The 27,084-nt window shown below is 39.3% G+C and overlaps 1 protein-coding gene across 1 annotated transcript in view; it reads right to left on the reverse strand.

Moving 5' to 3' along the window:
• Positions 1-27,084, reverse strand: part of wdr11 (WD repeat domain 11) — a 71,248-nt gene that overhangs the window by 19,377 nt on the left and 24,787 nt on the right. The window contains exons 10-16 of the mRNA XM_042501875.2: positions 26,778-26,954; positions 17,026-17,110; positions 9,788-9,894; positions 6,435-6,510; positions 3,382-3,490; positions 2,497-2,618; positions 899-1,046 (exon numbers count right to left, since the gene is read on the reverse strand). Of these exons, the coding sequence (XP_042357809.1) occupies positions 899-1,046; positions 2,497-2,618; positions 3,382-3,490; positions 6,435-6,510; positions 9,788-9,894; positions 17,026-17,110; positions 26,778-26,954 (824 nt within the window). The remainder of the gene's footprint in view (positions 1-898; positions 1,047-2,496; positions 2,619-3,381; positions 3,491-6,434; positions 6,511-9,787; positions 9,895-17,025; positions 17,111-26,777; positions 26,955-27,084) is intronic.

Genomic DNA, 27,084 nt, shown 5'->3' on the forward strand with positions numbered 1-27,084 from the left:
ACAACATGTGCAAAACACTATCTGGGACAAACTGATGACACACTGATGACACACTCAAAATCACACACATCCATTTGGCTGTTTGTTCTCTGACAAAAAAAAAGGTTTACTCTGGCCAAAAACATAAAGCTGTAGAAGCTGTGGCACATTAGATGGAACACTTTTTGTTGCGGAGCCAGCATGTATATCTTCCCCAAAAAAACTTGAAGGACATAGAAGGAAGTAATGGCTTTTACTTTACAGAGAAGGATGTTGTGCAGACGCTGGCTAACAACCAAAAAGAAGTGTTTCTTTTGAACTCCAAAATTGTTGGCACAATGCAGATGTTTGATCACAAAAACAGGGAAGTAACTGATGTGAAACACTTGGCTATCATCTTTTCATTTTCTTTGACATTGAGAAAGAATAGTCAAGCTGTAAAAAAAGATTTAACCTTTAAACATAAGAGAGAGGAAGCTGGAGCAACAACAAAAGATGACGGGGAAAAGACAAAAAAGGGAACTTTTCAGTTTTCTATCTAAAAAAAAGGGACTGTACAAGGATGGATGTGGCGTGTAAAGGTGAAACACAGTATAAAGGACAGTGTAGGTTAAAATATGCTGAGAGGAAGTATTGATTACAATAGTTGTCAGATAACACAGATAAAAACATATACAGAGAGAGCAAAGGAGAAAGTCAGAGGTAGAAAAAGTTATAGAAGACATACTGAAGTCCGAACAAAGTAAACAGGGAACAGAATAAACAGATTTAGATCTCTGTGTGCAGAAAGGTTTAACAAAAATAAAACTCAATGTAGAGTAAGATATATGACACCAATAGCAATAGCTTTGTGCAAAGGATCAGTGAGGATGACCTTGAAGTACTGGAGACATAAAAAAGACACTCTCTCTAGACTTACATCAGGGGGAATTCGTGCACCATCTTTGACTGTGTTGCCCTCCACAGTGATGTGGTAGACCTGCCCGTCTGTGTCAGTGAATACAAAATGCTCCCTGGCTGAGATGGCCTGGCTGGTCTCTGACTTGCTCTCTGCATCCTGGAGGAGACTGCAAGGGGAGAAAAATGTCAGTTTTTTTCCCTCACTCTTTCCAGTGTGACATATTTTGGCTAGACATGGACATGTTAGTATTCTGCAGCTGACAGCGGCAAGGAATTACCACTATCTTCTAAACCAGCTATTCCCAACTGGGAGTACTAGTTCCCTAGTGGATACTTGGGAAAACTGTAAAGAAGCCCATGTAATTTGGAAAAAAAAGATGTGATTTCATTAAAAAAAAAAAAAAAAAAAGGTCCACATAATAAGTCTGCTTCACTGGAACATTGTGTTGCAATTAAATGTATTTGAAGTAGTCAGCAAGTGACAAGCAAGGTCTTAACAGCAAGCTAAAAGAAAAGGATAAAAGGTTGATATTGTTAATAAAAGTAATGGATAAATTGTGTATCAGTGAATCGTGATAACTGGTTAAAATAGTTAAGAATAATTCAAAAAAAAAAAAGCTTGAAAAAGTTAACAAAAAGTCATGGATACCTTTTTGCAACAGTTAGCTAAAAGTCATAAAGGCTTGAAACAGCTAGCTAAAGTTAATGGGTACATGGCTGAAATACTAAAGTTAAAACAACTAGAAGGCGTGGATAAATTATTTAAAAAGTTAGCTAAAAGTAATGGATCAGTGGTTGAAATACTTATTTAAAAGTCATGGATAAAAGGCTGAAATAGTTAGCTAAAAGTATTATATAAGAGCTTGAAATTGATAGTTAAAAGTAATGGGTAAATAGATGAAATAGTTAACTAAAGGTTATGGGGAAAAAATGTTGAAAGTGTTTGCTAAAAGTAATGTGAAAAAAGTTTACTTTAAGTATTGGGGAAAAAAAAGGTTGAAATAGTTCATAATATGTAAAGGATAGAAAATTGAAATAGTCGGTTAATAGTGATGAATAGCGGGTGAAATAGAGAGGTAAAAGGTGAAATATTAAAACAATTATTAAAATGCACAGCTAAAAAGTATGGGTCAATGATGAAATAGCAAAAAGTAAGGGATAAAGATAATGGATAACATTAGAGCATCAATATCCACTTTTATATAGTCAATACTTGTGTAAAGCATCCAGTTTAAAATTACTGAACAAGTCTAGAGCATGACTGGTGGTGTTTGGGGTATCTGAGTTCATCTAACAAGAGTGTAAAGGTTTACATCAGTCAAAAGAGGCACTGATCTAGGTTTTTGTGTCACTGGAGAATAATGCTGGATTGCTCACTTTATCAGTCAGATAATCAATTAAACCTGATGAGGTGTAAAGACATTGTTTCTGAATTGGAATGATTAACTGTTAAATTAAAAAACAATCAAAATGTTAGTGCGATGATTGCTGTCTCCTAATGTGTCTCTTTTTAATCTGATTTCAGTTTCTCTCATAATAGCTCTTACTCTGCCCCAGGGCTTTATATCCTCGCAAAAGGTTTCCAGGAACAAAATTCTGAAGCTTTATAATGCTGACCTTATGACTGAGGATTCAACACTGCTCTGCTCGGCATCTGACACCGTCTGCCGAGCTATGGCCTCCCTCGCTGCCATCTGCTTCTTCTTCAGACTCTTCAAGTTGTGGGATGGGGACCATTCCTGTTTCAACACACAGGGTTGTAGTTGCAGCAACAAATGCAAACAAAAACCCAGATACAAACACATTTGCTATCACAATCCTCCAAACTATTGCAGTGCAAAAAGTAAATAGATAGAGACAGAAGGAAAGGGAATGATTTGCACATACAGTAGATGCTCACATAAATGAAAGTATGGCACGCAGGAGAGCTGTTTTCCCCCAGCCTTCCTGTCTAACTGCTGGAGCACTGTGGCTGCAGTCAGGTTGACTCGAGGTTGTAATCAATATGGAAATGAGACAGCAATATGGGGCTGGGGGAGGCCAGCATGTATTATTAAGGTTACTGGCGTTTTTTATTTGCACTGTGGAGGATTTTACAGCCCCACTGTAAAGTTTGTCCAGCATAACTCTTCTTTTATGAGCATTGCTCTGGCCTAATGAAGCCACTGTTCTTTGCTGAGCTGGGGGAAAATTTTCAGACTAATCTTTCAAATGGCCCACACAAACACAAGAGGGGAAAGGGGTCAAAAAGTAGAGACTGTTAACAAAGGGAAGAGTCAACAATCAGTGTTACTACAGCACTGACAGTGTTCTGTTAAAGTAAATATTTAATCTGGCATCGAGCATATCTTAACATGCCCCCCAACCCTACAGAGTAATGCCATTTCTGTTATTTCAATTTAAACAGCAATTGTACTTTTTTCTTTGTGTTTCATTAGCATTTCAAAGTTGAGGATTAGTAAAATATGTGTTTTTTTTAATAGAATGTAGATTTGTCAGTACCAATGCAGTAACAGTGGGGAAGTTCTTGGCCATCTCTCGAAGAAGTGTCCCCGTCCTGATGTCCCACAGCTCCAGGGGTTTGTCTCTGAACACCACCACCAGGTATTGTCTGAGGATGGATATTGCAAACACACACATTAAGTCTCAAAACATACATTGCCCACTGTATGGTTTATTTTGGTTTTTGCATCCAAAAAGGGTTTCAAAATCTGGTCCATGTAGCTCAGATGTTGAGCTTGCCACCTAACTGTCAGATTACCTGCAATGACAGTGATATCATGAATTCCAGTTAATGTGTTTCAGAAAGTTCTCTTTGTTTTGTTTTCATACAGTACAGTAAAGATTTAGATCTTTGAATGTTTAACTTTTCCTCAAGAGCCTAAATGCAACTACTCCTACAACTCCTACAATTTTTTAGCCCATACTGTAGTGAACTCAGGCACACAACTTTTAACAGCAACAAACACACACCGCTGGTACAGCTTTTTCTCTGTTGAGCTTAAAAGTAGTCTAGCTAGTAGTTTCAGGGTATGTGGGTCTAACACTGAAAGTAATAATTCAATTGTTTGCACTGCATGCATTTTTTAGTTTAATTTGATATGTTATGTTTGGTCTATGCTTTTGTTATGTGGTTGAATGTTGTGCTTTGTATATAAATTTCAGTAAAGGTAAAATCAAATCAAAATCAACTCGAAATGAACAGTGTGAGTAACAACACTTTGGGTCACAAATCTGAATATTTTATTCATTTTCTTGCACAACTGAATAAAAAATTCAGACTTGTGACCTAAAGTGAGTCAGTCTGAATCCCTAAAGATCTGGCCAAGTAACAAGCTCTACTTGTTAAAAGAAGCTACCATGTGAATGCTTAAGAACAAATATCTTAACCTTCAGCTGCTGTAGAGGAGAAACACAGAATTCAACAGAATAAACAAAAACACTGCAGCACTGGGCAGATCCTCACTAGGCTTCAGAGCATGAGAGCATGTTACCCTCTCTCTCCCTGTTACTATAACCCTTCGGCCTTTGCTATTATAAGATTGCGATCCATTGCAGCTTGGTTAAAATAAATAAGATGATATCGATACAAAAAAGACAGATATGATGCAGTGTCCAGTACTTCCATATTTTTTCACCTCGTTTTACCCCATGATGTGATGTGTAGAGTACAACCCCTCATATATTTTACTGTTCATCTTGCTGGACTAGCTTGCTTTTAAAGTGAGAGTAATGCAACTTTTGCTGAGCAGCAGTCACTGCAGCTACAAGTGACAGTTTATGGAATAATACTAAAAACTAAACTACTGTTGAGCATTTGCATTTGCTGAAGTGCTAAGTTAGCTCAAGTGGAGACGACTCAGCAAACTGGTACACTAATGTCTATTACACAGCAGTATTCACAGAAGGTTTGCAAACAGTCAGTCGGTGTGTTACATACGGTAGAAGTCAGCTGGCACACCCTCTATATGGAGATGCATGCAAGAGTGGCGACATGTAAGCTAAGCAATGAATGTACTGCTGTGCGTATCAGTTGAAATGTATGCTATATTGAGAGTATTTTCACTGCTTTACTTATCTGTCAGACAGACTGTTTTAACAGGGAAGCCATTAACATCTTCAGTCCCCATCTAGACTCTTTTTGAAACCACCAAACTCCATTGACAAAAACAGTAATTTTAGCTTGCTGAACATGGGACCTGCTGGTCTACCACTGCTTCGATTAGCTAGTTTGTGTTATTGTGTAACTTCAGTAAATCTAAACTACACCAAAGTTGCATAATAACACAAACAAGCAAACTGTTCGAGGTGGCTGTAGACCAGCAGCATATGTGTTCCACGATGTTAAATCGCTGATTTTATCAATGAAGTCAGGCTTTGAAGAGAGCAATATAACAGTTTCATTATCTGATTGGAAATCACTGTCTGCCATTAAGGTAGAGAAGAGAAAATGCTCTTAATATAATGTACACTTAAACTGAAACTGACCTCCACAGTAGATTGCTCAGCTTCAATGTCTTGCCTTCCTCTCTGAACTGAAGTATGCTGACTGATATCTACTGTTTGTTTAATACTGTACTTTATGGAAAAATGCCCGATACAACCCCATTTCAAAAAAGCAGATTGAAATGAGCAACAGTGCTATTTATCACTGATGAATTCAACTTTTCATTTGTAAGTGTAGTTAATTATCTGCAGTTAAGAAGCTTGTAGGCTATTCCATATATAATATTTTAATGGCCATGGCTTGTGTACTGACCCTTGTGTTCATTGCTTTCGCAGCAGCCCACTCTTTTCACTCATAAGGGAACACTTGTTGCTTTTAGCAAAAGAGCAAGAGTACAGTAGTTGCCTAATGTAGGCAGAATAATAAGAGGTGTCACTTTCCAGTATAATACATGATATTCCTAATCATATTCATAACATTTACACAAAGCTAGGACTCTCCATGGTGGCTTGGCATTGTCAAAATATGGTGCCCTTGAAATGAAAGTAGAGTTTCCCGTCACATCAAGAGGAGCAGAGTGTACAGGCGACAGCTGCTGTCTGATAACCTTATGTATATTTCAGTTTCCCCCCCAAAAAAGGGTGACTTTAAATGCATTCTCTTTTATTTTTCTGAAAATCACAGTCCTGTTAAAAGATGTATAGCAATGAAGCAATAATGAATCATGGATGATCCAAAACATTGCACAAAATGAATTTGTGAATTTAAAAAACACAACACCACAATTAATGGTGGTCTGTGCTTTTCAGATCTTTTTTCAGATTGGGACTCAAGTCTGGGTGTTACAAAACCTTGGAAAAAAACAAGCAAAAGTAACCCACTCCTTAAATGAAAATGGATTTTTATGTTCATAGACAGAAAGAGATGTCTGAAAGGTGAAAGGTGAGATTGCTCCGGGCGGGCAAGGTGAGGGCGCGTGTTGGTGCTAATTGTTTATATGTAAATGCACAGCTCGTGTTTAAGTGTGTGTGTCTCAGGTAAAAGCACGACAGACTGTGATGTTGTTAGCATTTGGTTTTGTTGATGGTGGGGAGCGCAGGCTACTTACTTAAGATGAGACACTTTAATCATCTCAATGGGTGGCTCATCGTTTCCTCGCTCGCCTCTGAAAGCAAAGCATCTTCCTGGAAAACACAACGGACGTAGAGAGAAAGTGAGCGTGAGGTAGACGATGTGATGATGGAAAGCAGAAGACGATATCATTTCCTCACACCTGTGAAGAGACTGATTGATCTCATTTCACTTTAGTGCCAGGGCGTCCTGGTTTCATCTCTTTGGCCTGCATGGGGAGAGCAAACTGCCGACAACTTACTCTCGCCAGCTGCTCTAATTCTTGCCTTTCATTCGCAAACTTTCCACCCACCAAAGTCGACATTATGCAGAGCATCAAGGTGCCCCTTTAAACAAAACAAGTATACCCTTCAGGTGTATCCTGTCATATTTGCCTGAGGAAGTGCTGATCTGATTTTCCGTGAGGACACTTAGGAAGCTGTTTAAAATGTACGAGTGACAGAGCTGTCTGTGGTGGTTTGAGGCGGGGGGGGTGACCTCCAACAGTTTTGTTGAGACGGCAGTTGGTGTGTACCAGAGGGAATGAAATAGCTATGCATATGGTGTCGAGAAAACTTGGGAGACCTGTGGCGCACTAGAGGCTAATGGAGCCCCCTTCATCATTTCTACTTTTGTTTCCAGAGTGTCAATTATCACACTCTTCAGATCATCAGCCTGCAGGCTGTAATCACACACACAGGCATCTCAACGCCCTGAATATAGCAATAAAGACACAAATGGGGTCACAAGGGTGTGCTTTCCCACAGCAATTTCAGAACTTTACACTCTTCCTTGTGGATAATCACTTCAAAGACACCACAAAGTACTGAGCTAATAACACCTGCCATGATCATGCATGTACAAATATTATAATATGTAATCATCATCTGTAAACATGCTACGTATTCCTACTGTGAGGCAAACGGAGTTCACCGCAACTTCTCAACACCAACTTCTCCAGTTACTGCAGCACGCAGAAAGTCTTCTAACAGTTAAAGAACATGTCCCTTCAGAACAGCTGCTATCATTGCTGCAGAGACCAGGTTTCACCACAATTGAGAAAGATGAGCGAGGAAGATGAGTTTTCATCAGAGAGCCTAAATCTCATCAGAAAATGCTTCAGCCGTAAAGGGCACAAGGTGGCTGCCATGGTGGATTAGTCTTATAGGTGAAGGGCAGAATCTTTAAGCGCACAAATTACTTTGCTGTGCTATTTGAGGGCTTATTTATGCAAAAAAAAGGCTAATTTCCCCTGAATAAATGAGACATAGGAACATAAGCTCAAGTAACAGAAGCAAAATTGTGCAAATTTGCCAGCACACTAACTGAACGTTGTCCAGGATGTTCAGATGTAGCAGCAGTTTCAATGCTCGATGATGTAATAATCATTTCAACATTTATCATTAAAACATTATTTGAAATATACTGTAAGTTCAAATGTGCTACTCTGAACTGAAAAACTGTACTTCGCAACTGATTTCCTCTGAAAAGCATAACATGATTGTTAAAATCGCAATGTCTTGTTTTCTCATTCCTAAATGTAGTAGAAGTTGCGACTTATGATTAAGACATCTTGTAAGTTCTTGAAAGGCACTTTTTTTGTTTTAGTTTTGGTGGAGCTTAGCAAACTGTTTCCGCTTACTTCCCTTGTCATCTTGGTGCCATGCTAGGCTAAACACGTCTCAAACCCATTGTATCTCTGTACTGAACACACACAGATTAAATTGATATTGATCTTTTCCATCTAACTCTTAGTAAAACAGCAAAAGGAAAGTTCATTTCCAAAAATGTTGTGACAAAGCGCACTCGCGCACACGCATGCATGCACGCACACACACACACACACACACACACACGGGTGCATCCTAGCTGTGAGGCATGACACTGGGATTCCCACAGTCCTGTGAACTACCAGTTAAATTTGTAGTTAAGGACACCTTGGAGATCTGGCACAAAAAAAACAATTAAAGGGGGCCTCTATACTATCATACTTGAATTTGGGGTTTCTAGAACATTTTCTAGACCATGCAGACATGCTTCCCTGGTCAAAAACACTGCTCTGCTCTGATCTGTCAGTATTTTCAGGTCTTCTGTAGTTTACTGCCTCTGCACCGCTATTACAGCCAGGGAATGAACGCACTATAGGAGCACTTTCTACCATTAAAAATCACCATCAAAAGCTTCTAAACACGACATATTCCAGTGGAAGTACGATCAGAGATCAGAAGAAATTAACATTCGCAACCAAGTTTACAAGATGTTAGAATGTGGCTACATGTAGCAGTGTCCGCGACGTAATGTAAACACTTGCAGAAGTGTGCTTGGAGCAGATGGCTGTATAAAAAAAATCCATCAACAGTCTGAAGTTTACTCTTACATATGTTTAACTCATTATTTAAAGCTTGGTCACATTTACTATGAACATCTGACATTGTAACATTATATATGTATGACAGAAAAAAAAAGAAAAAGCATAAAAGGTTTCCTTTGAGTATATATGTGTTGGAAAGTGCTGGGGCCTGTAACCAAAGCTGATGCTGTGGACTGTTAACTTTGATGACTCTGGCGCTTTAGAGAGAGCCATTAAAGAAGTGACTTCCCTTTGTCTTTGTTCTCAATGAATCAGGGATGAAAGCTCTGTGAACCGACCATTTAAGTGGCCGTATTTTTTGAGTCCATGCAAATTTCTGAAGGCAAAATTTAAAATTCATGACAAAAAAAAGGCAAGATTTATGAAAATGATGAAGAAAGTGCTCATCGATTATTTAAATCCAAGACAGAATATAAATTAGTTCTCATATACGGTTTGTCTAAACTGAAAGAGAAGATTTTTTTTTTCCATTGAAACAATCTCTTTCTAACCACTCAGTACCTCACCCTCAGGTTACTTTTGTAATCTTTCTTTTTCCAATCCCTTGAGGAGGTTGAAACATACAATGGTCAGCACTGGTGCAGTAACTCCACAGACCCTTCACTGGGCTCCGGCAGCAGGGATACAAGTTGCTCTCCAGGAACTCAGAGGATCTCATTTTCTCTCAGAGCTAAGCATCCTTTGGTGTTACCCTAACAATGTTCAGTTTGGACCTAATTTGGAGGAGTTTGTAAGTATCCCCTAGAGGAGAACTAGACAAGTCTCTTGGAGGACCACATAGACACAGACAAACAAAAAGAGAGAGTAAGAAGATGAGAGTCTGAAGTGTCTATTTTCTTTGCTATTTAGGCTGCAGGAACCCTGAAAATAAAAAGAAACCTCAAGAACAAAGGACATTATAAAAGTTTGGTTGCTAGCTTTAGGTACAGGTGATAATGTGTGTGCACGTGTGCATGTGCATGTGTGTGTAAGCCTCTCACCTGTGGGCAGGTCCACATGCTGCAGTTCATTTCGTACCAGGCCCATGTTGTTGGGAGCAGAAGTGGCAAAAGATAGGAAACTGGAAAGACTCACCCACTCAATCCCCCTGTGGAATAAGCGCGTGCACACACACACACACGCACGCACGCACGCACGCACGCACGCACGCACGCACGCACGCACGCACGCAAACACACGTTTTAGTTAATGAATAATATTCCTATCTAATACCTGCAGTGTTGCTGTCAAACATTCCTCCACTAGATCCTAGCGAGTGGTAAGGTAAATGAGACGCCTAAAAAGTCTAAAAAATCCATTCGGAAGGTGTAAAAAATGCCCAGCAAATCAAGCCAGCGAGTGTTAGATATGAATATTTTTGAGAAGTGGGCCCAGCTCAGGGAGCACCGACTCCACAGTAATGAGATGGTAAATAGCCACATGATTAATTAGTCGATTTCCCCACTAAATGTAAATGAGATGCTAAGTAGTGAGGTCTCGTTTGGCATGGCTGTGCTTGGGCAAGGGCTGCTGGGCTCATTTCCATAAAGCACCTCTACTCTCTTCACCATGGAAAACACACAGCTTTGATCTAAACGTTCGTCACGGCACTGGAAATAACAGCATGGCTCTATAGGAGCCGATACAGGAGGAGAGGATATCTAATAGAGATGTTCTCGAGACAAAGCCCTAAGCTGATGGCATTATTTGAATGTGAATGTCTGATTCAATGAGTTCATGTATGATTGTGTTAGTCTTTTATTTTTTACATTTTTGGTCCATACTGTGCATTTGATGATGGTCATTAAAAAAATCATGACGGTTCTCTGAGTACATTTGTCTAACACAAACCATAAACATTACAATGACACATCCTCACCCCACTAAAATCCTCCCCCTGTTGCTGGTGACATTAATACCTGCCCTGCTCTATCTCAGCATTTCATTAATTTCTGTGAAGATAACTAAATGCAACTGTATCTTTTTAAGGTTAGATTAATGTTCAAGATGCATTTTTTTTAAATCTCAGGAGGCGCAGTGGGGACCTGAACACAAGCTGTATTCACAGAGCCTCACTCTCTACTAAACAGCCTTGCAAGCAAAAAGGATTTCTCAAAAAAAGTCTTTAAAGAATTATGTTTGTAGATATATAGAATCATTTGAAAAGTTTCAACAAATATCAGGAAAACTCATCTCTGATGGAACATTCACAGGAAATAATCTGCTCCAAATTTATCATAATTGCTAATCTAACCTAAACTTCCTGCAGTTGGGCATTTTGGGTAAATTGTACAGTTTATCAGTTGTTCTATACTGTTACTGTTATGAATTTAATATAATATGAAATATCCCTAAAATATGCCACCAGTTTACTCAATGAAGGACAGGGGTTGGGAACCATTGCATACAGTCCAGCAAAATACCAGGATTTAAAGGTTTTAACCTCGTCTTTTTTTATATACCACGTCAAGTCCTGTTTGTCACCTTGTTTTCTTTGTCTGTGTGTGTGTTTGTGAGTTTGTGTACGCATGCATGCGTGTGTGTATTTTTGTCCTGCACTTGTATAGCCACCACTGTTTGTATTTAACACAAATAAAATGAGGGTTCCTACCACATCAAAGCCATGTGCAACTTCAGGCAACTACAACAGTGTGTAAGAGTGTTAAATATTATTTGCAGTATGAGCAGAAGGTACAGTTGGTTGAGTGAGACAAGCAAGACAAGTAAATGAGGAGTCAGCTGTTAAGTGTCATGACTGTAAAGCAAATTCACAACAACTGACACCAAAAACCCGGCAGAGAAAACCATTGCCTCATCATTCACCTTAATCGACACATATTCACAGCCTGAGGTGGCTACAGAAATGTATGTTTGTGTTGAATAGCTCATTAAAGTTTTGCTGGACTTTTGCATATGTGGATCCCAACTTCTCTCATTAAACCCAGCCTGGCTGTGTTTGAACGGATAGTGTTTGCTCCCAATCAATCTTTTAACAGCATTAATTGATTCAATCTCTTGCTTAATTAATCCTGGTGAAATAGTTTTGTTGCTCATTAGAGAGTACTAACTAATGAAGCGCAGCCTGCTCTTTGTTGGCACTTGGCTGTTGCATCGCAGGGCACTTTGTCGCTTTCTTAGTGTGGACCGCATCGCAGACCATAATTAACCGATACACTTTGCAGAGGCACAGCAGGATGAACAAATTTAATGTACGACAAAACCAAACTGAACCAAAGCAAAATTTAAGTCGAGTATATCACCACAATTTATCTTAAATAGATGAGTTTTAATTCTTAATTAGAATAAATGGCCTAAACTACTACTTGATATTAATGTTGTTTGCTAAATGAGTAAAATATTGAATGGTGTTCTTTTACAAAAATGCAACTAGATATGCAATGTTGAGTAAACCTATCAAAAAGTTCTAAAAACCAAATGAATCCAATAATTCAGAAGACCTAATTAAATGAGCTGGTCGCTTTTTAATATCTACTGAGCACACGTAGAGACAAAGGAGACTGCATACCCTCCCTTGGGTTCCCCATTTGTCCCTGTGGTAACACTACTGCAATTCTTTTTGTGATCCCGGCAGATAAAGATATTCTTCTCACAATCACAATCACTGTTGCCAGCTGGCATAGAGAACAACACCAGAAACAAATACTTAAAGATGAATCATTGAGCATTAAGTGTTCACACACAAGGCCATGGCATTAAGGCAAGACATGATGCATCACAAAATTGTAAAAATATATTTACTAAAATCTCTACAAATCTCTACAATGTATCCTTGTAATAGCTTCAATTTGTATCAAATAGAAATGTATGAGAGAGTTTCCTAACTAAAGATCATACAGCAGATATCAGTCAGCACGCTCCCAGCATGGAGAAGCAGACCGGAGTACCACCACAGAAGCTTAGCAATGCACTGCTATGGATGCGTGTTAGCAATTAAATAGATTTTATCCACTTAAAAAAAAGGCCTACCTAAAAAAAAATCAACATCAGTCTAAGATGACACTATATTAAGAATAATTTCATCACTGTACTTTGCCATCAGACAGCCCTTTGCCTTGGCACTACATTTTCTCCATAGTATAACTTCCATATTCTCTTGTGAAATTGTGGCTGTGTGGTGCACTTACACAGGTCTGCTGTTTGGGTCAGACTTTCAGCAATTTACAGTCTGCAGTTCGAATCTGGCCCCCAATAGGTGACGGTTGGCCCCCTAACCATTTTCTAATTCAAAATAAAAATAAATTGATTTCCACTGGGAATTTTTTTTGTATTTTCAGTAAACATAAGGTGCAAGAGTGCATAAAATAGCTTGTTTATCAAAAAAAACTGCCAGTGGAGGATCCCCTACACCCACTGACAGGTCCTAGCTAAGCCTCCGATTGATGTCCTACAATCCTACAGACATCCTAAAGTCTGAGTAATGTCCTGAAATCCTAGATATGCCCAAATATCCTACAAATGCCCTCAAATCCTGGAAACATCCTAAAGTCCTATAAATGTGATAAAACCCAAGAAAATCCTAGACATGTCCTACAATCCCAGACACATGTATGGGGCTGCTGAGACTGGCTCCTGGCCTCTTGTTATTTTGCAAAAGTGGCCCCCAAGCAAAGCTTATTGAGTATCCCTTCAATATATACAAGAAGATTAAGAGAATACAGATTATAACAGCAGCTATGAAATTGTGTTCACAATGGAAACAAAATGATACCTTTGTGAACCAGAGTGTATATAAAGGCAGAACTTAAGCAGAGGGAGACTGAACGGGCCAAAAAAGAGAGAGAGGAAACTTCTGTTGAAACTAGAGGCCAAGAAAGAGCACAAGATACATTTGTAAATTGTAAACACATGCTCACAGACACAGAGGGCTGCTGCTGCCTGTACCTGGTTACAACAAAACTTCAGCATAATTTTGCCTGTTGGTTGGGTATAGCAGTTTTCTTCAGCAAGTGTCTCTCTCACTTATTTGGTGGTGCTTTTACATATTCTGAAGAAGAAATGTTCCCTGCAAACGCCAAGTATCTCAGTTTTTCAGATTGAGTGTTGATATCAACGTTCAGTACAACTAGCCACTGCTGTCATCTTTTTTTTCTTTTTCAACAGCCTTGAAAAAAACAAGGAGCATCATTTTTGAAATCTTTTCAAAAAGTTAAGCTTTCTTCAGTGAGATTGTGCAACAGCACTTTCTGACCGGAACAGCTGACCTGCGGCTTAATGCACAGCACAGCTGGGCTTTTGCACAAGCATACAGACGTTCTGAGGTTAAGAAAATGCAGCACTAAAGGCAAAAGCTATCAGTGACAGTGAAAATACTTTAATATAGCGTCCACTTAGACTGATATTGATTTTTTTAGGTGGGCCTTTTTTTGTACGTTGTTAAAATACATTTTGCTGCTAACTCCCTCCACAGCAGTATATTGCTGAGCTTCTGCAGTGGCACCTCTGCCTGCTTCTCTAAACATTGAGCATATTGACCACTATCTATTGTATGTAAAACACTGACTATCAATAAGAACTTCATACAGCCCCACTTGTGAAGTGTTAACAGTCATGTCTCTGGCTCCTATAATGACAATAATGATCATGAACAACTCTTTTTTATTTATTTCTATTTTTAAATGTTTTGTCACGAGCAGAAGCAGAAAGCATCCTAATATAGAATTATGCTCTTCCTGAATGCCCCCTTTGATGGTTCACTGACACCTTCATAAATTAGCAACTTAAACTTGAGGGAATAGTGTTTAGAGATTAAAGGAACACTGTGAGAGAAGTCTAAACTTATGGCTCGACTTCCACCATAAAAAAACAGGAATTTATTCCAGGTGACAATAGAGAATGATATTTATATGCAGCAAGCATTTCACCTAAAAATCAATAGCCCTTGCTCCCAGCAGACATTTGGACTCGTCATAGCAGGAAAAACACAAGTGTAACTAATAACTTCAATGACGGCTCTGTTATGCTTAGGTGTTCCAGTGAGTCAGCATACACAATACCAGAGCCTGGCATTAATGTTATTAGTTACACATTTGACAAGTCCAAATGTCTCCTGTGAGAAAGATGTATGAACTTGGTAAACAAGCTCTAGGAGTTCTGTTGTGTCCTTGTGGAGGTCAGTAACAAGTCATTTCTTCTATTTGTTTGCGTTAACAAGACAAATACAACACTTCACTTACTCACTTACTGTGTCTAAGTGTTACATCAGCAGCTTTGGGTAGATATGCAACATTGGACACTGATTTTACACAGTCTGCTTCTCTCTACCTCAAATAAACACGAACACACACATACAGAGTAAAATATAGGCCTTGTTATGCCATTTATTGGGTTGTTGCGATTAACTGATTTGCACGGTACGCAAAGCTGGTCCCATTTTTCAAGTGCATCTAAGCTCCCACTGCGTTCACCCACACTTCAGGAAAGAAACTCACCCTTCAGTTACTTGTTGGGATAAACGTATGGAAGCAGTATTTTCATCAGTTCCTCGAGACTGTAATTTTTTAGAAATATGCGCTGGCCCGAATGCATAGTTTGTGATGCGAAGATTTTCTGTTAACTTCACCTCTGTACATCATATGTATCCAGATTTTCTCTTAGCGACATTATGGATTTGTGGCCTTCATGATGTAATTTGTGTAAAATACCAATGCTACTACCAACTTGGTGTTTGGACTTTAGTCAAAAAAGTGACACAAAAATCTTAAACTTTTTTTAAAGCTAGATAATGCACACCAATATCTGTTAAGATTCTTTTTATTTTGCTCTTGTGGCTGTCCTTATTTCTTCAAGTCAAGACTATGACACTCAGCAGATGTTGAGATAAAGCTCCCATAAAGCAGGCTTAGGAACACAAGCTGACAAGGCACTCTAATTATGTGATTGCCAATTGCCTCTGCAAACTGTAATGAGCCTGAAAACAATCAAGAGAAAATCAATCCGCCTCGAGCTGATTGACTGGCCGCTGGGGTTCATCCAATGTGTCATTTTACAGATATTTCATCTCATACGCACGAATGCATACTGACCCAGGAAGTATTCTGCCCTGTTGTAAATTTAACTTGCCTGGGACCAGCCCTTTGAATCAGCCCACTCCTTTGAGTTCCAGTTGATCGATTTGTCTGGCAGTGTGATATTCAACAGAGGTTTCTCAAATAAAACTAGAATCACCACTATTGGGTTGTATTTTGCAAACTAGTCAAGTTGCATTTACAGTTTATATTTATGTCTGTAAAAACTATTTTGATGTCACACTGAAGTTGATCTTTGTCCTTTTCGATATAAAACATCAGCACTTCATCTTTATATCCTGTTAGACATTTGTCATAATTAGCATATGAATTGTTGAGTTATGGCCAAAAACATGTTTTATGAGGTTGCATTAACCGTGACCTTTGACCGCCAAATTCTTATCAGTTCTTTATTGAGTTCAAGTGGATATATGTGCTAAATTTGATGAAACACCCTCGGGGCCTTTTTGAGAAATTGCATTCACAAAAATGAGATGACAGCAAGGCCAGAGTGACCTTGACCTTGGTCCAGCAAATTGTAACTGACTCCTAGTCTAAGTGAGCATTTGTGCGTAAATTTATTGAAACTCTAAATTAATTCTGGCTATATCGCTTTCAAAAGAATGACACAGATGCAAGGTCACAGTAACCTTGACCTTTGACCACCAAAATCTAATGAGCTCATAATTGAGTCCAAAAGGATGTTGTGCTAAATGTGAAGAAAATCCCTCAAGACATTCTTGAGATGTCGCATTCATAAAAAATGGGACAGACAGACAACCCAGCTACGGCTAACGCTGGTGCAGTGGTATAAATAAATTCAGCCAGTCAGCCAATCATCACTCTCGACTAACACCATTGTCAAGCTGTTGTCAAAAAGCGCGCCGCAACCAAAGAAGAACAGTGTACAAGATAGACGCTGCTGTTAAGGCTGTTCTAAATCAACGTGTCTTCTCTCCCTCTGCTCCCCTTTTAAAAGCCCAGCTAGACAGGTGTGTTGGCATGGCTACACATTATTGAGGACATAAAAGACCTTAGTTTCAGGCTGCCTTGGTCTCTAGTGATTGGTAGGGGAACATCTTATCTCTTTCCCCTAAAGAAATTGGTTAGGGCAGACGCAACGTTAGACTGAGAACGGAAGCAGGGTGTAAAAAGTTGACAATTCTGTCTGATATTAGGCAAACATTAAATTGCACAGCAACAAGAAATCTTACCTGACTTCACAGGAGTGGACACTGAGTTCTTTGTGGAGAAGACCACTTGTCAGGTTATAGACCAGTACAGAACCATTACCGGTGCCTGAGAAGAAGAAGAAAAAAAGAGAGCAGCGCATAAGAAATATGTGACAGACTTGACACAGAAAGACGAGAGGTCACAAGGCATACAGTTACTTATCTTAGCAACGTCTACCCTCCAGCTGGATCACAGAGCCGGTGTGTCAGTGTGACACTCCTGTGTGTTCCCTGTCACTGCAGTGGGTGTGGATCGCGGCAGCACATCAAACCCTGTGTCACTCAGCTCACCGCCTGAGAACATTGCACTGTTTCATCTGCTGCTGGGAAAATAGTGCAACAGCTCTATCTTTCCCCAAACTCTACCTGATTAAATACTGCAGGTGACATTTGCCACCCTGATCAGATACTCTTAGACTTGACTAAGTGATGTGTTTTTCACATTTGTTCAAACTGCAACACAGAAAATCAAACCAAAATTTACTTAAAAGTTGTTATTTTATGTTTAGCAATCTGGGGAAAGTTTCTAGCTGTTCAAGTTAAATTAACTTGAAGTTAAATGAACTTTTTAGCATAGGTAGGGAATGTTTTTGTGGTCTGATTGAAATTCATCTTAGTGGCTTGTTCAAGAGTATCCCGGCAGCAATGAATGATTGAATAATTTCCCATCTCCTGTCACATTTTAGCTCTGGGGTAATTTTTAAAGGTACCCTATTGTACAAAGTCAGATTTCCATATTGTTTTTATTACAGAGCAGGTATACTAGGTCCTATAAATACTGTAAAAGTATTAAACACTTAGTCTACAGAGAAAGGCACCCACGATCCATTTTCAGAAACAGTGCCCTTTAACTAGCTGTCTGGATTTCTGTGAAGTTGTGATCTCACGAGTATTAAAACACAAAGGTAGAAACTGCAGCTACAGTGCAGTTACATTCATTCCCGAGCTGCAGTGATGGTGCAAAGATGACGAGAGTGCAGATGTGGAAGACCAGGAAACCCTGACCATAAGGAACAGGCTGGGTTTCATCGGTAGCGAGGGGGATTAAGAGACAGACACTAAAACGGAGCATTTCAGACAGAGCATGAATACTGGTGTATTCAAGCAGACAGTGCGTGGAATATAAATTAAATTTTTAACATTTAAGGATGTAAACATTTTCTAGCAGAAACATAAAATAATAGTATGAACTTGAAATTTAGTCAAATACGGGACCTTTAATGTGTATTTGTATTGAGCCCTGATTTGCATGGGTGGTTATGTCTAATAAATATTTGAGTATTTCAACAAAACAAGCAATAAAATCCTCTTTTTTGCACATTCAGCTTGAAATCATAAAAAGCTGACATCCTATTTACATTATGGTAATTTCGTTTAAATGATTACAACAGCTTTTTCATGGTTTTATAGAATGCCATGGGCTAATTTTACATTAGTGGGGAAAACAAGCAGTTGCAAAAAGCACAAAGCAATTGAGGTTATAACCTAAGCAAGGAAGCTGAAAGACGCAGCAATTAAAATAATTACTCAGTTCTGAAGCATTGCAAAGAAGAAAAAAAACTGCAGCAGATGTGAAAGCAAATCAAAAGTCCATTCTCATGATGTTTGTTAAGTGTTTAAACACTTTTTTTGCGATGAACACAAGCAGGTGCAGACACACATTTACGTCTTTAATGGTCCTGAGTCTGATTAAGCTACACTGTTGTCCCTCTGCAAAGGACTGCTCAGTCTGCACTGGCCTTCAGCAAGACGACCACATGCTGACACAACATCTGGAGGTAGTGATAGGCAGTGTCGCAAAGGCATCTGTGTGTGCGTGTCTTCCCCTCCTGCTCCCTGTTCAGCTGATAGATGGCAGGTGGAGTTGGGTGGTAGGATGTTCCAGCAGGAAGTCAAGCAAACGGGATGTGGGTGGATGGAGATAAACAAAGATACTTCTGTCCCTGTGTTGCCTTCCAGCCAACGTTTGCTTACTTTAATCAAGATGATCATGAAAACGCTGCCCCTCCATATGGTCTGGAAACTGTTGATAAACCTCAGTTTTGATTCTCAGGCAGTTACTTCTGATATGATAGCAAATAGAAAACAGCCTCCTAACCCACAATGTAGGACGCTACAATCAAAAGACAAATTCAGGTGAGACCATTCGACTCAGATGGACCAATCAAAAAGCTGCAATCTATGAGTGGCATTGTGGATGCTGCTCAGTGTTTGCTGCTCAGTCGTCCTTCATTTGTTTCTTTTTCAAAGACAAAACAGCACTCTGTCACTTTGATGCTCATCGGCTTGTTTAAAAGCATTTTTTTCTGTTGTGAGTTAGAAAATCTAGTTAGACATAACAGGTTCTAAAAAAAAGGAATTCATTTTTCATTTCCTTTGTCTTTCTTGCCAAAAGTTGGATTAGAAAAATGATACTCTCATATCTAGCTGTAAAACATGACACTACAGACAGCGGCTGGTTAGCTTAGCTTGGAATAGTTAAGCTTATTTCATTTTAGCTTAGTTAAGCTTATATTAGTGTAAAGACTGCAAACAAAGGAAGACAGATAGCCTGGCACTGTCCAAAGGTAACAAAACCCACTTACCTACCTTATTAAGATAACAAATAATTATGATATTGATGTTAGTGTAAAAGTTGTGGTTTTCCGAAGTGTTTTGTGCTTGACTATTTCTTGGCCCATCCCGAGGACTCCCGAGTTTGCGCGGTTTGTTTGGCAAAGTCACACTTAAGCCTCCTAAAGTCTGAGATTTTTAGCAGTCTTATACGTTTGGTGCAAGCTACGCTGTGCGACGTAAATCTAACAAACTTTGGTGTGATATCAAGTTTGATGTATGCAGAATCAATGCACAAGATTAAAAAAATCATTAGCATGCATCACGCACCTACGCCGCTGTAGTGGTAAGACAAAAATGTATTATTAAATCAAGCCCTCGCTATAGGGGAATTTATGTGTCAAAAAAGCTAACTGTCGATGCTAACTTTAGCAAACAAGGTTAAAACGGAATAATGCCAACCTTCAACACAACAACTCTACTTCATCAATATAGTCTGAGGAAAAGATTTTAATTATTTCAATAAATTCAACTTCTTGAAGGTGCTGCACACTTGGTAAGGCATTAAAGTTTTTAGTATATCTGTAGTACTTGGTAATAATAAAGCATATCAAAGCCTGCAACTGATCACAATAGTTTGTTTCTCATTCATGGTGTATGACATCCCATCTCAATTCCCCAATTATAAGACTGACTTAATGAATTTCATCGGAGCAGGAGAAATCCTTCCCAAAATGATAGTAATCTTTTTGTTGCATTAAAATTAAATTTGAATCCAATCCTAAATCTAATATGTTTCGACAGCGAGCACAGCTCAGTGATGGCAGAGCCGGACTATCCTGAGTTGAACCCAACTTTAGAAATAAATTGTGGCTTGAATAGACTCTTTTATGAACTGCAAATACCTGATATTTCCTTTGAAAGACCACTAGAGCTGAGAATGAGAATCAGTCCATTTGATAATTGTTTTGCTTTCTGAGGTGCATGCCTCAGTGGCTGCCTTCATATCAGTGCCAACGTCTCACATTTTGCAATTGACAAATTCATGTTTTTGCTGTGTTGCTACTTTATTCTCCTCTTAATGCTGTTTCTTTTTGCAGATCCAAACAATGAAGCAAAGAATAGCTGTCGGGCGAGCATGGATTAATAAATTAGGCACGCCACCTTCAGATGATTAGGAATGGATGTCAGTTTGTCAGTGTTTGTGTACGTGTCACTGAAAAGGAAGGCTCTGGGCCTTGTACCTATCTGTAATGGAGCTGTCAGGTCTCACAAAGATTACAGCTTTTTAGACAGGAGACCAGACAGCATCGCTTCTGGGTAGCTAGGTCGGTTGCACAGTTTCGGTAACCTTCCCTCCAGAGGCAGGGAGCACAAAAGACTGACAGAGGGGGGGAAGGGAGAGACGGAAATAGAGAAAACAGAGACGGGAAACTCAGCCTTCTGTCTAACTGTAATGAAACTGTGGCTGGCAATTTCAACCCCCAGTGCTTTCACATCATCAGCAGTGAGCTCATCGCTTGCTTTATTTTCACCTAGTGGAAGGTGTAAGGAACGGTTTCCCTTGGCTGTTCCTCTGACTGGTGTCGCATCACAGAGACTCAATGAGTCCCCCTTTTAACTCAACTACACATTGGGGAGAGACCTAATGTAGACTGGAACAGAGGCCAAGAAAGAGACTGAGCTGTATCTGCCAAGCACTCATCCACGGATCGCTCTGGATTCAGTGATCAGGTGTATTCTCTAGCTCTTGGTAAACAAGAGAGGTGACAGATGCCAACGCTGCCAAAACACCTGTCACAGTCCCAACCTTGGCGTCATTACTGAGAAGGTGACAATTGCAACTGTAAGCCAGGAATTTATTCAATTGATAAAGCTTGACATTGAGGCCAAGTGCTAGTTTAAAATGTATACGACTGTATGCAGGAATTGTTGGTTACTGTTTGTAAACAGTATTGTCAGTGAATGTGAAAACCAACCCAAGATTCACTTGTTGGACATTTTTATACCCTTGTCTTGGATTTATGCTTCTTGAAGTCTTTTGTTTGAGTAAATACATTGTTTGTCTTTAGGGAAAATCCTGCATATTATACTTTTAAACACTCCAAATACAGAAATGGCTAATGTTATTGTAATCTCTACATTTTTGCAGCAAAGCACTCACGAACAGTGCTAGGGCTTTAAAGCCAATTTTACAAAGTGGCCAAAAGTGAAATTACAACACCTGGTTCCTTCACTTGATGCCATAGGGCCCAGAAGGACATTTTCCTGTAGACACAAAAATGGGAGAGAATTTTTCATTGCATGTAGTTGCGTATAGTCATATATAGTGGGCATGCACCGTTACATGGCAAAAGAGACATCTGTAAATCAATGGATACATTTTTATGAGCGTCACTAACCCTGTGATATGGCCCATTTCCCATCGGGATTTGATCTATTCCGTCCAAAAACATTTTGAAAGTCTAGAAGAGCAGCCTGATTAAATCATTTTTATCCCTCTTAAATACAGCAGAGCACTTAATCAGAAGTTAGCCCCTTGGTTGCTGTAGGTCTCTAGCATACTTGGCGCCCACGATGTGGATGATCTGGGTTAATTAATATGGTGGAAATCAAGCTTTGTGGCTTCATGTGCCACTCACAATTTTCACAGAAACAAACAGGGCCCCACCGCCAACACTGTAGCCACTGTGTCCTTTATGCATCCGAGGTTGCAACCATACAATGTATAACAAAGATGGATAACAGTTCTCCAAAACCCCTTGATTTCCCCCAGGTGGCTGCCTGCAGTATAAGTCATAAACCAAACCCTCAATTTTAGAGATCGGACAAGGACCACACTAAAAGAACAAAACACATCAATTTTTTTTTTTTTTCCAAGAGGGTCTCAGTCATGTTAGGTAGTTTTTATCCCGCTGCTGTATGTTCAAGTGTTCATTTCTCTGATGGTTGGTTATAGCTAGTTATTTGTTTGCTCTAAAAACAGCGATGTAAAACATGACTGACAGCTCTGTGTGCCAATCAAGAGCTTGCAATTATTGGAGCTGCTTGTGATTGCTCAGATGGCGGAAACTTGATGCTGTGAAGATTGCGACTGCACAGACTCTGGCTTCAAATTACACCACAAGAAAAAAAAAATGGCAGCAGCTGTATCTGGGATATTCTGGCTTCATTTTTTGATTGGTCATATATAGATCACTCATAAATGTGCTCATACAAGACATTGTCTATGAACGAAATATCATTCGAGCATCCTAAATCTTTAAAATTGCCTGGACATTGCCTCCACCCGTCAACAGAGATGTGCCCTCCATCCAAATCTTCAATGCAATTATCCAGTCCCCAAAACTTACTATTCACAAGCTAGCTCACAGGAAGTGGAACAAAAGGCACATTTCAATAATGCAGCTAGAGACTGTTTAACTACTTGACTCTGAAAGCTGACTGTGGGGACCTGACAAACGATGTGCATAGAAAACTCAATCGCCCTGTTCTAGTTTTAGATTCAGAACGCCACTGGGAACCAGCTGTGCCAAGTCAACCCCACACCATCTGCGACATGATGAGCTCCTACTGCACCCGCTCCAAAATTCATACACTGATTGAAAAAAAAAAAAAAAATGACAGGTCTCTGACTGAAAAGTGTTTTCGAAATGGCTGTTCTTGAGAGTAGTGGTTGTTGTTTTTTACGTAGAGATGCCTCTCACTCTAAACCAACACACCAGAGACATACCAATAAATAACAGATGGTGAACAGCAGTGGTCAACACTTTAGGCCTTTCAGAACTACTGTAGTCATTAAGTGTCAATGTTTTGTTAACTTGGGAGATCTGTGTGTCCCACCACTGTAGACGTGATGCACATGTGAAAGCGACAAAGACACCCAGTGCAAATGCTTGTAAGATGTGTAGGTTGAAGGTGTTATTATTCATCTGCTTGTCTGTAGGTCTGTGGGAGGCAATGTATCTTTGAGGTATGATTAATTTATGTGGGCTATGTCAGGGGACTGAGTGTAGCCTATTTTTCAGCTTGACAACTAAACTGAAGGTTTGCTGCGTTGGGCAGAGAACAGCAGTACGCCTGGGCCTTAAATGGAATTTGGTTGCACAGGCAGGAGTGTGTGCGCACAGAGACCAACACACATAAAGCAACAGACAGACAGACTAAAATTAAGACACATTACATGCACAATTCTGCTCTTAATTTCCCATTCAAATTGAGACTTTCATAATTATATGCATTATTACTGTGGGGGAGATAGGGTAGCTTTTGAAGAAAGTGGCTGATCTAAAACAAATAAATCCAAGTTTTCACTGCCGCTCTCCTACTCTCTCACTCTCTCTCATCTATTAGCTGTCTTTGGGAAGTAATAACAGAGGCTGATCTTTCAGATTAAGTATACACCCTTTGCATCATTTGCTGAGACCTCACGGTCGGATTGAAAAGACTGCCACTCACTCACTTTCGGTCTCAAAAAAGTCAAGATCACAGCAGTCATTTGTATATTCAGGCATACTGATGTGTGCATTTCAAATGAGAATGAGAAATCAGGATATTTTTAAATTTGCAGTGTGTCAAGATGGTTCAAATAAAGTGTCAGCGAGTTAAAGAACCTTTCAACTTAAAAAAATGTTTTGCTGTAACCTTAATACCCTCCAGTAATTGGACTACAAGGAGAATACTAAAAGATGACATTTAAAACCTAGTTGAAGTAATACTGTAAATTGCGGGCATGAGGATTCTGGAGGATCGACTTTGACAGGTCCCTTAGGCAGAGCATATAAATAAACATATTTGATAATTGTGTTGCTGTTCTGAGGTAAAGATCTGCTTGACTTCATGTCTGCCTTCGTGTCAGTAGCTGTTAATTTCCTGTTTAATGATGAATCGATGTTTGAGGTCTTGCTCTGTTGCTATTCATTTCCAGTGCTTATTATGTCTTATTTTTCAAACCCAAACCACAGATGCACATTGATAAAGGGCCTGGACACACAAGCGATTAAAATGTGTGGCTGCAGCTGCATAATCATCCAGCCCTGTGCCCTCCAAAGTGCTCCTCTCTGGCTGGATGTTTTTTGCTCTCATCACTGGGCAGCAACATTTCATAAATCAAACCAGACAAGTTTCTTCTTCTCAAGCCCCAAATCTGTAGTTGTTACAGAGATGACATGATGAATGACAACCACCAAGACAGAGCGAATGGTACGGTGTTGAAATACAGATGATTTACAACCGTGACAGATGCATAGAAATATACCACACTCTCAGAGCCAGCTCTGGCTACAGACACACCACCAAAAAACCTTGTTGCAAAATACTGAGATAGAGCTTTTTATATAGAGTAAACTCTGTAAATACTAAATTTATAAGTATGTTATTTTTTTTGTCAGTGGGGGAAGGTAACCCAGTTTATTTATTTGGGTGCTGCAATAAAAAGTGGCAACCTATAAGTGGCGCTGGGCAATACGGAGAAAATAAGACATCACAATATTTTTACCAAATACTTTGATATCGGTATTGTGATGATACCGTAGAGTTGACAATTGGTTCTTTCACAAAATATTTAAATAATGAGATTTTTTAATAACTTATCATCAGTAATGTGGATATAATGACTAAATGGGTAAAGACGTATAATAGAACGGCTAGAACAATGTAGGAAGTTTAGAAAACTGCATCACTTTAAAACTAAGACAACACAGAAAGCACTCACGATATTCCAATATCCAAAATCTAAGAAAGTATATGGTCTCTTATCACGATATTGATGTAATATCAATATACTACACAGCCCTACCTCCCAGGCTGAAAAATTAAGCCAATAAGGAAATGCCAAAACTGCAGATCATCAAATGGCCACTTGTAGCTGGCTCTAATACAGAGTAAATCCCCATTGACTGCCATGTTAAAACGCCAAACTTGACAGCAGAAATAAAGATGTTTATAGTCTGGTGCCAAAAACAGGTTTTGGTCTCTAAAGCTAAATTCCCCCTTCTTGACAGCTGTTCAGGGGGTGAATTTAAATAAAAATTAATGCACAATCTATATTTAACCAAGACTCAAAACTTTGAGTGCATCTTTGTGGGCGGGGCTGCTTGAGTGACAGGCTGTCTGTGAGGCATCGCTACATTTCATCCAGCAAGAGAGTGGAGCATTTCCAAAGCCAAATTGCCAAACTTGAGGCTTAAAACAGAAGTTCACAAAACAATGGGTGACATTAGGTAGCTACATCAACTATTTATTAAGTCTATAGTGATGAATTATACATTTAGATGGACTTCACATGGATATCTCCACTTCATTAAACTTCACCCTTCTAACTCTATTACAGGTCAAATAGTATACTTTTGACTCAACTGCATAGTAATATCTCCCACATTTAAAGGAGGCTACCATGCATAACATTAAGTAATTCCACTCTGTACTTTAACCTAAGTGAAATTTAAAAATCTTCACTTTTGCTTTTGAGAGGGGCTATTTGCATGCTGTAATGCGCTGCCATGCTAATGTTCACAAAATACTAAAGCCTACTGACTGCAGAGTGCAAGTCAAAAAACTAAAATATGTCCAAAGGGGATTTTTCACTGTCCTTGTCAATTTTCATTGTCTAGAACTGCAGACAAATAAAGTACACGATATTTTAGTGTTTAACAAAGCATTCATTCAGATTTAATGCATCTTATAATATGTGATAGAATAAATATTTAGAATCTGTTCTGTTTTTTAGGTGTAATAGCCATTAATCTAAATAAGCAGCACACAGCATCCATAACACATTGAAAAAGTACTAGTTGCCAAGACTCTGACTGAGGAAAGTCACAAAAACATAAAAGCAACTCATGTATTGGGTTTCTCTATCATCTGCAGCACTGATGCAACTGAAACAAAACAACATACTGCTACCTCCAGATTACACAGAAACTAAACTTAAAAGCAGACCTTGGTTCAGACTTTGAGAAGCCCCGATGTGAAATAATGATGTTGAGCTCCATAGCATTTGTTATATTTCAGAATACTTTCTCTGTGGTACAGATCGCAGCTCCTTTACACGGATTTGATATTAGTGTAGAGGATGTTTCATTTGGGAACAAACCCCCCCACCCCTGCCAGCGGGAGTGCCTCACTCTTCAGTGAGTTTTCTGTGTGCATGTGTGTTAATGGCGCATTATTAGTGTACCAACCTGTAGCCAGCAGGGGCTGGTAGTGGTTGATGTTTTTGGTGGTCAGAGGAGGACACATGCGGATGGAAAACGGTGGCAGCGGCAGACCAGACAGCAGGCCAGTCAGCAGGAACTTCAGCTGGACCTCTTGCTGGTTGGATGAAGGAGGAGGAGCCTCACCAGCTATCATGGTCTGACCTGGAGATGAACCACAACATTCGCTACTTAATTATTGGAGCAATTTAATAATCACAGCAAATCAAGCATGCTTAGCATTTCTACAAGAAGATCAGAAGGGTACAGTAAATGTTCCCTTTCTTTCCATTTT

This window comes from Plectropomus leopardus, chromosome 13 (genome assembly GCF_026936395.1).
Source record: "Plectropomus leopardus strain MGB_pleo_1.0 chromosome 13, ASM2693639v1, whole genome shotgun sequence".
Lineage (NCBI taxonomy): Eukaryota > Metazoa > Chordata > Actinopteri > Perciformes > Serranidae > Plectropomus > Plectropomus leopardus.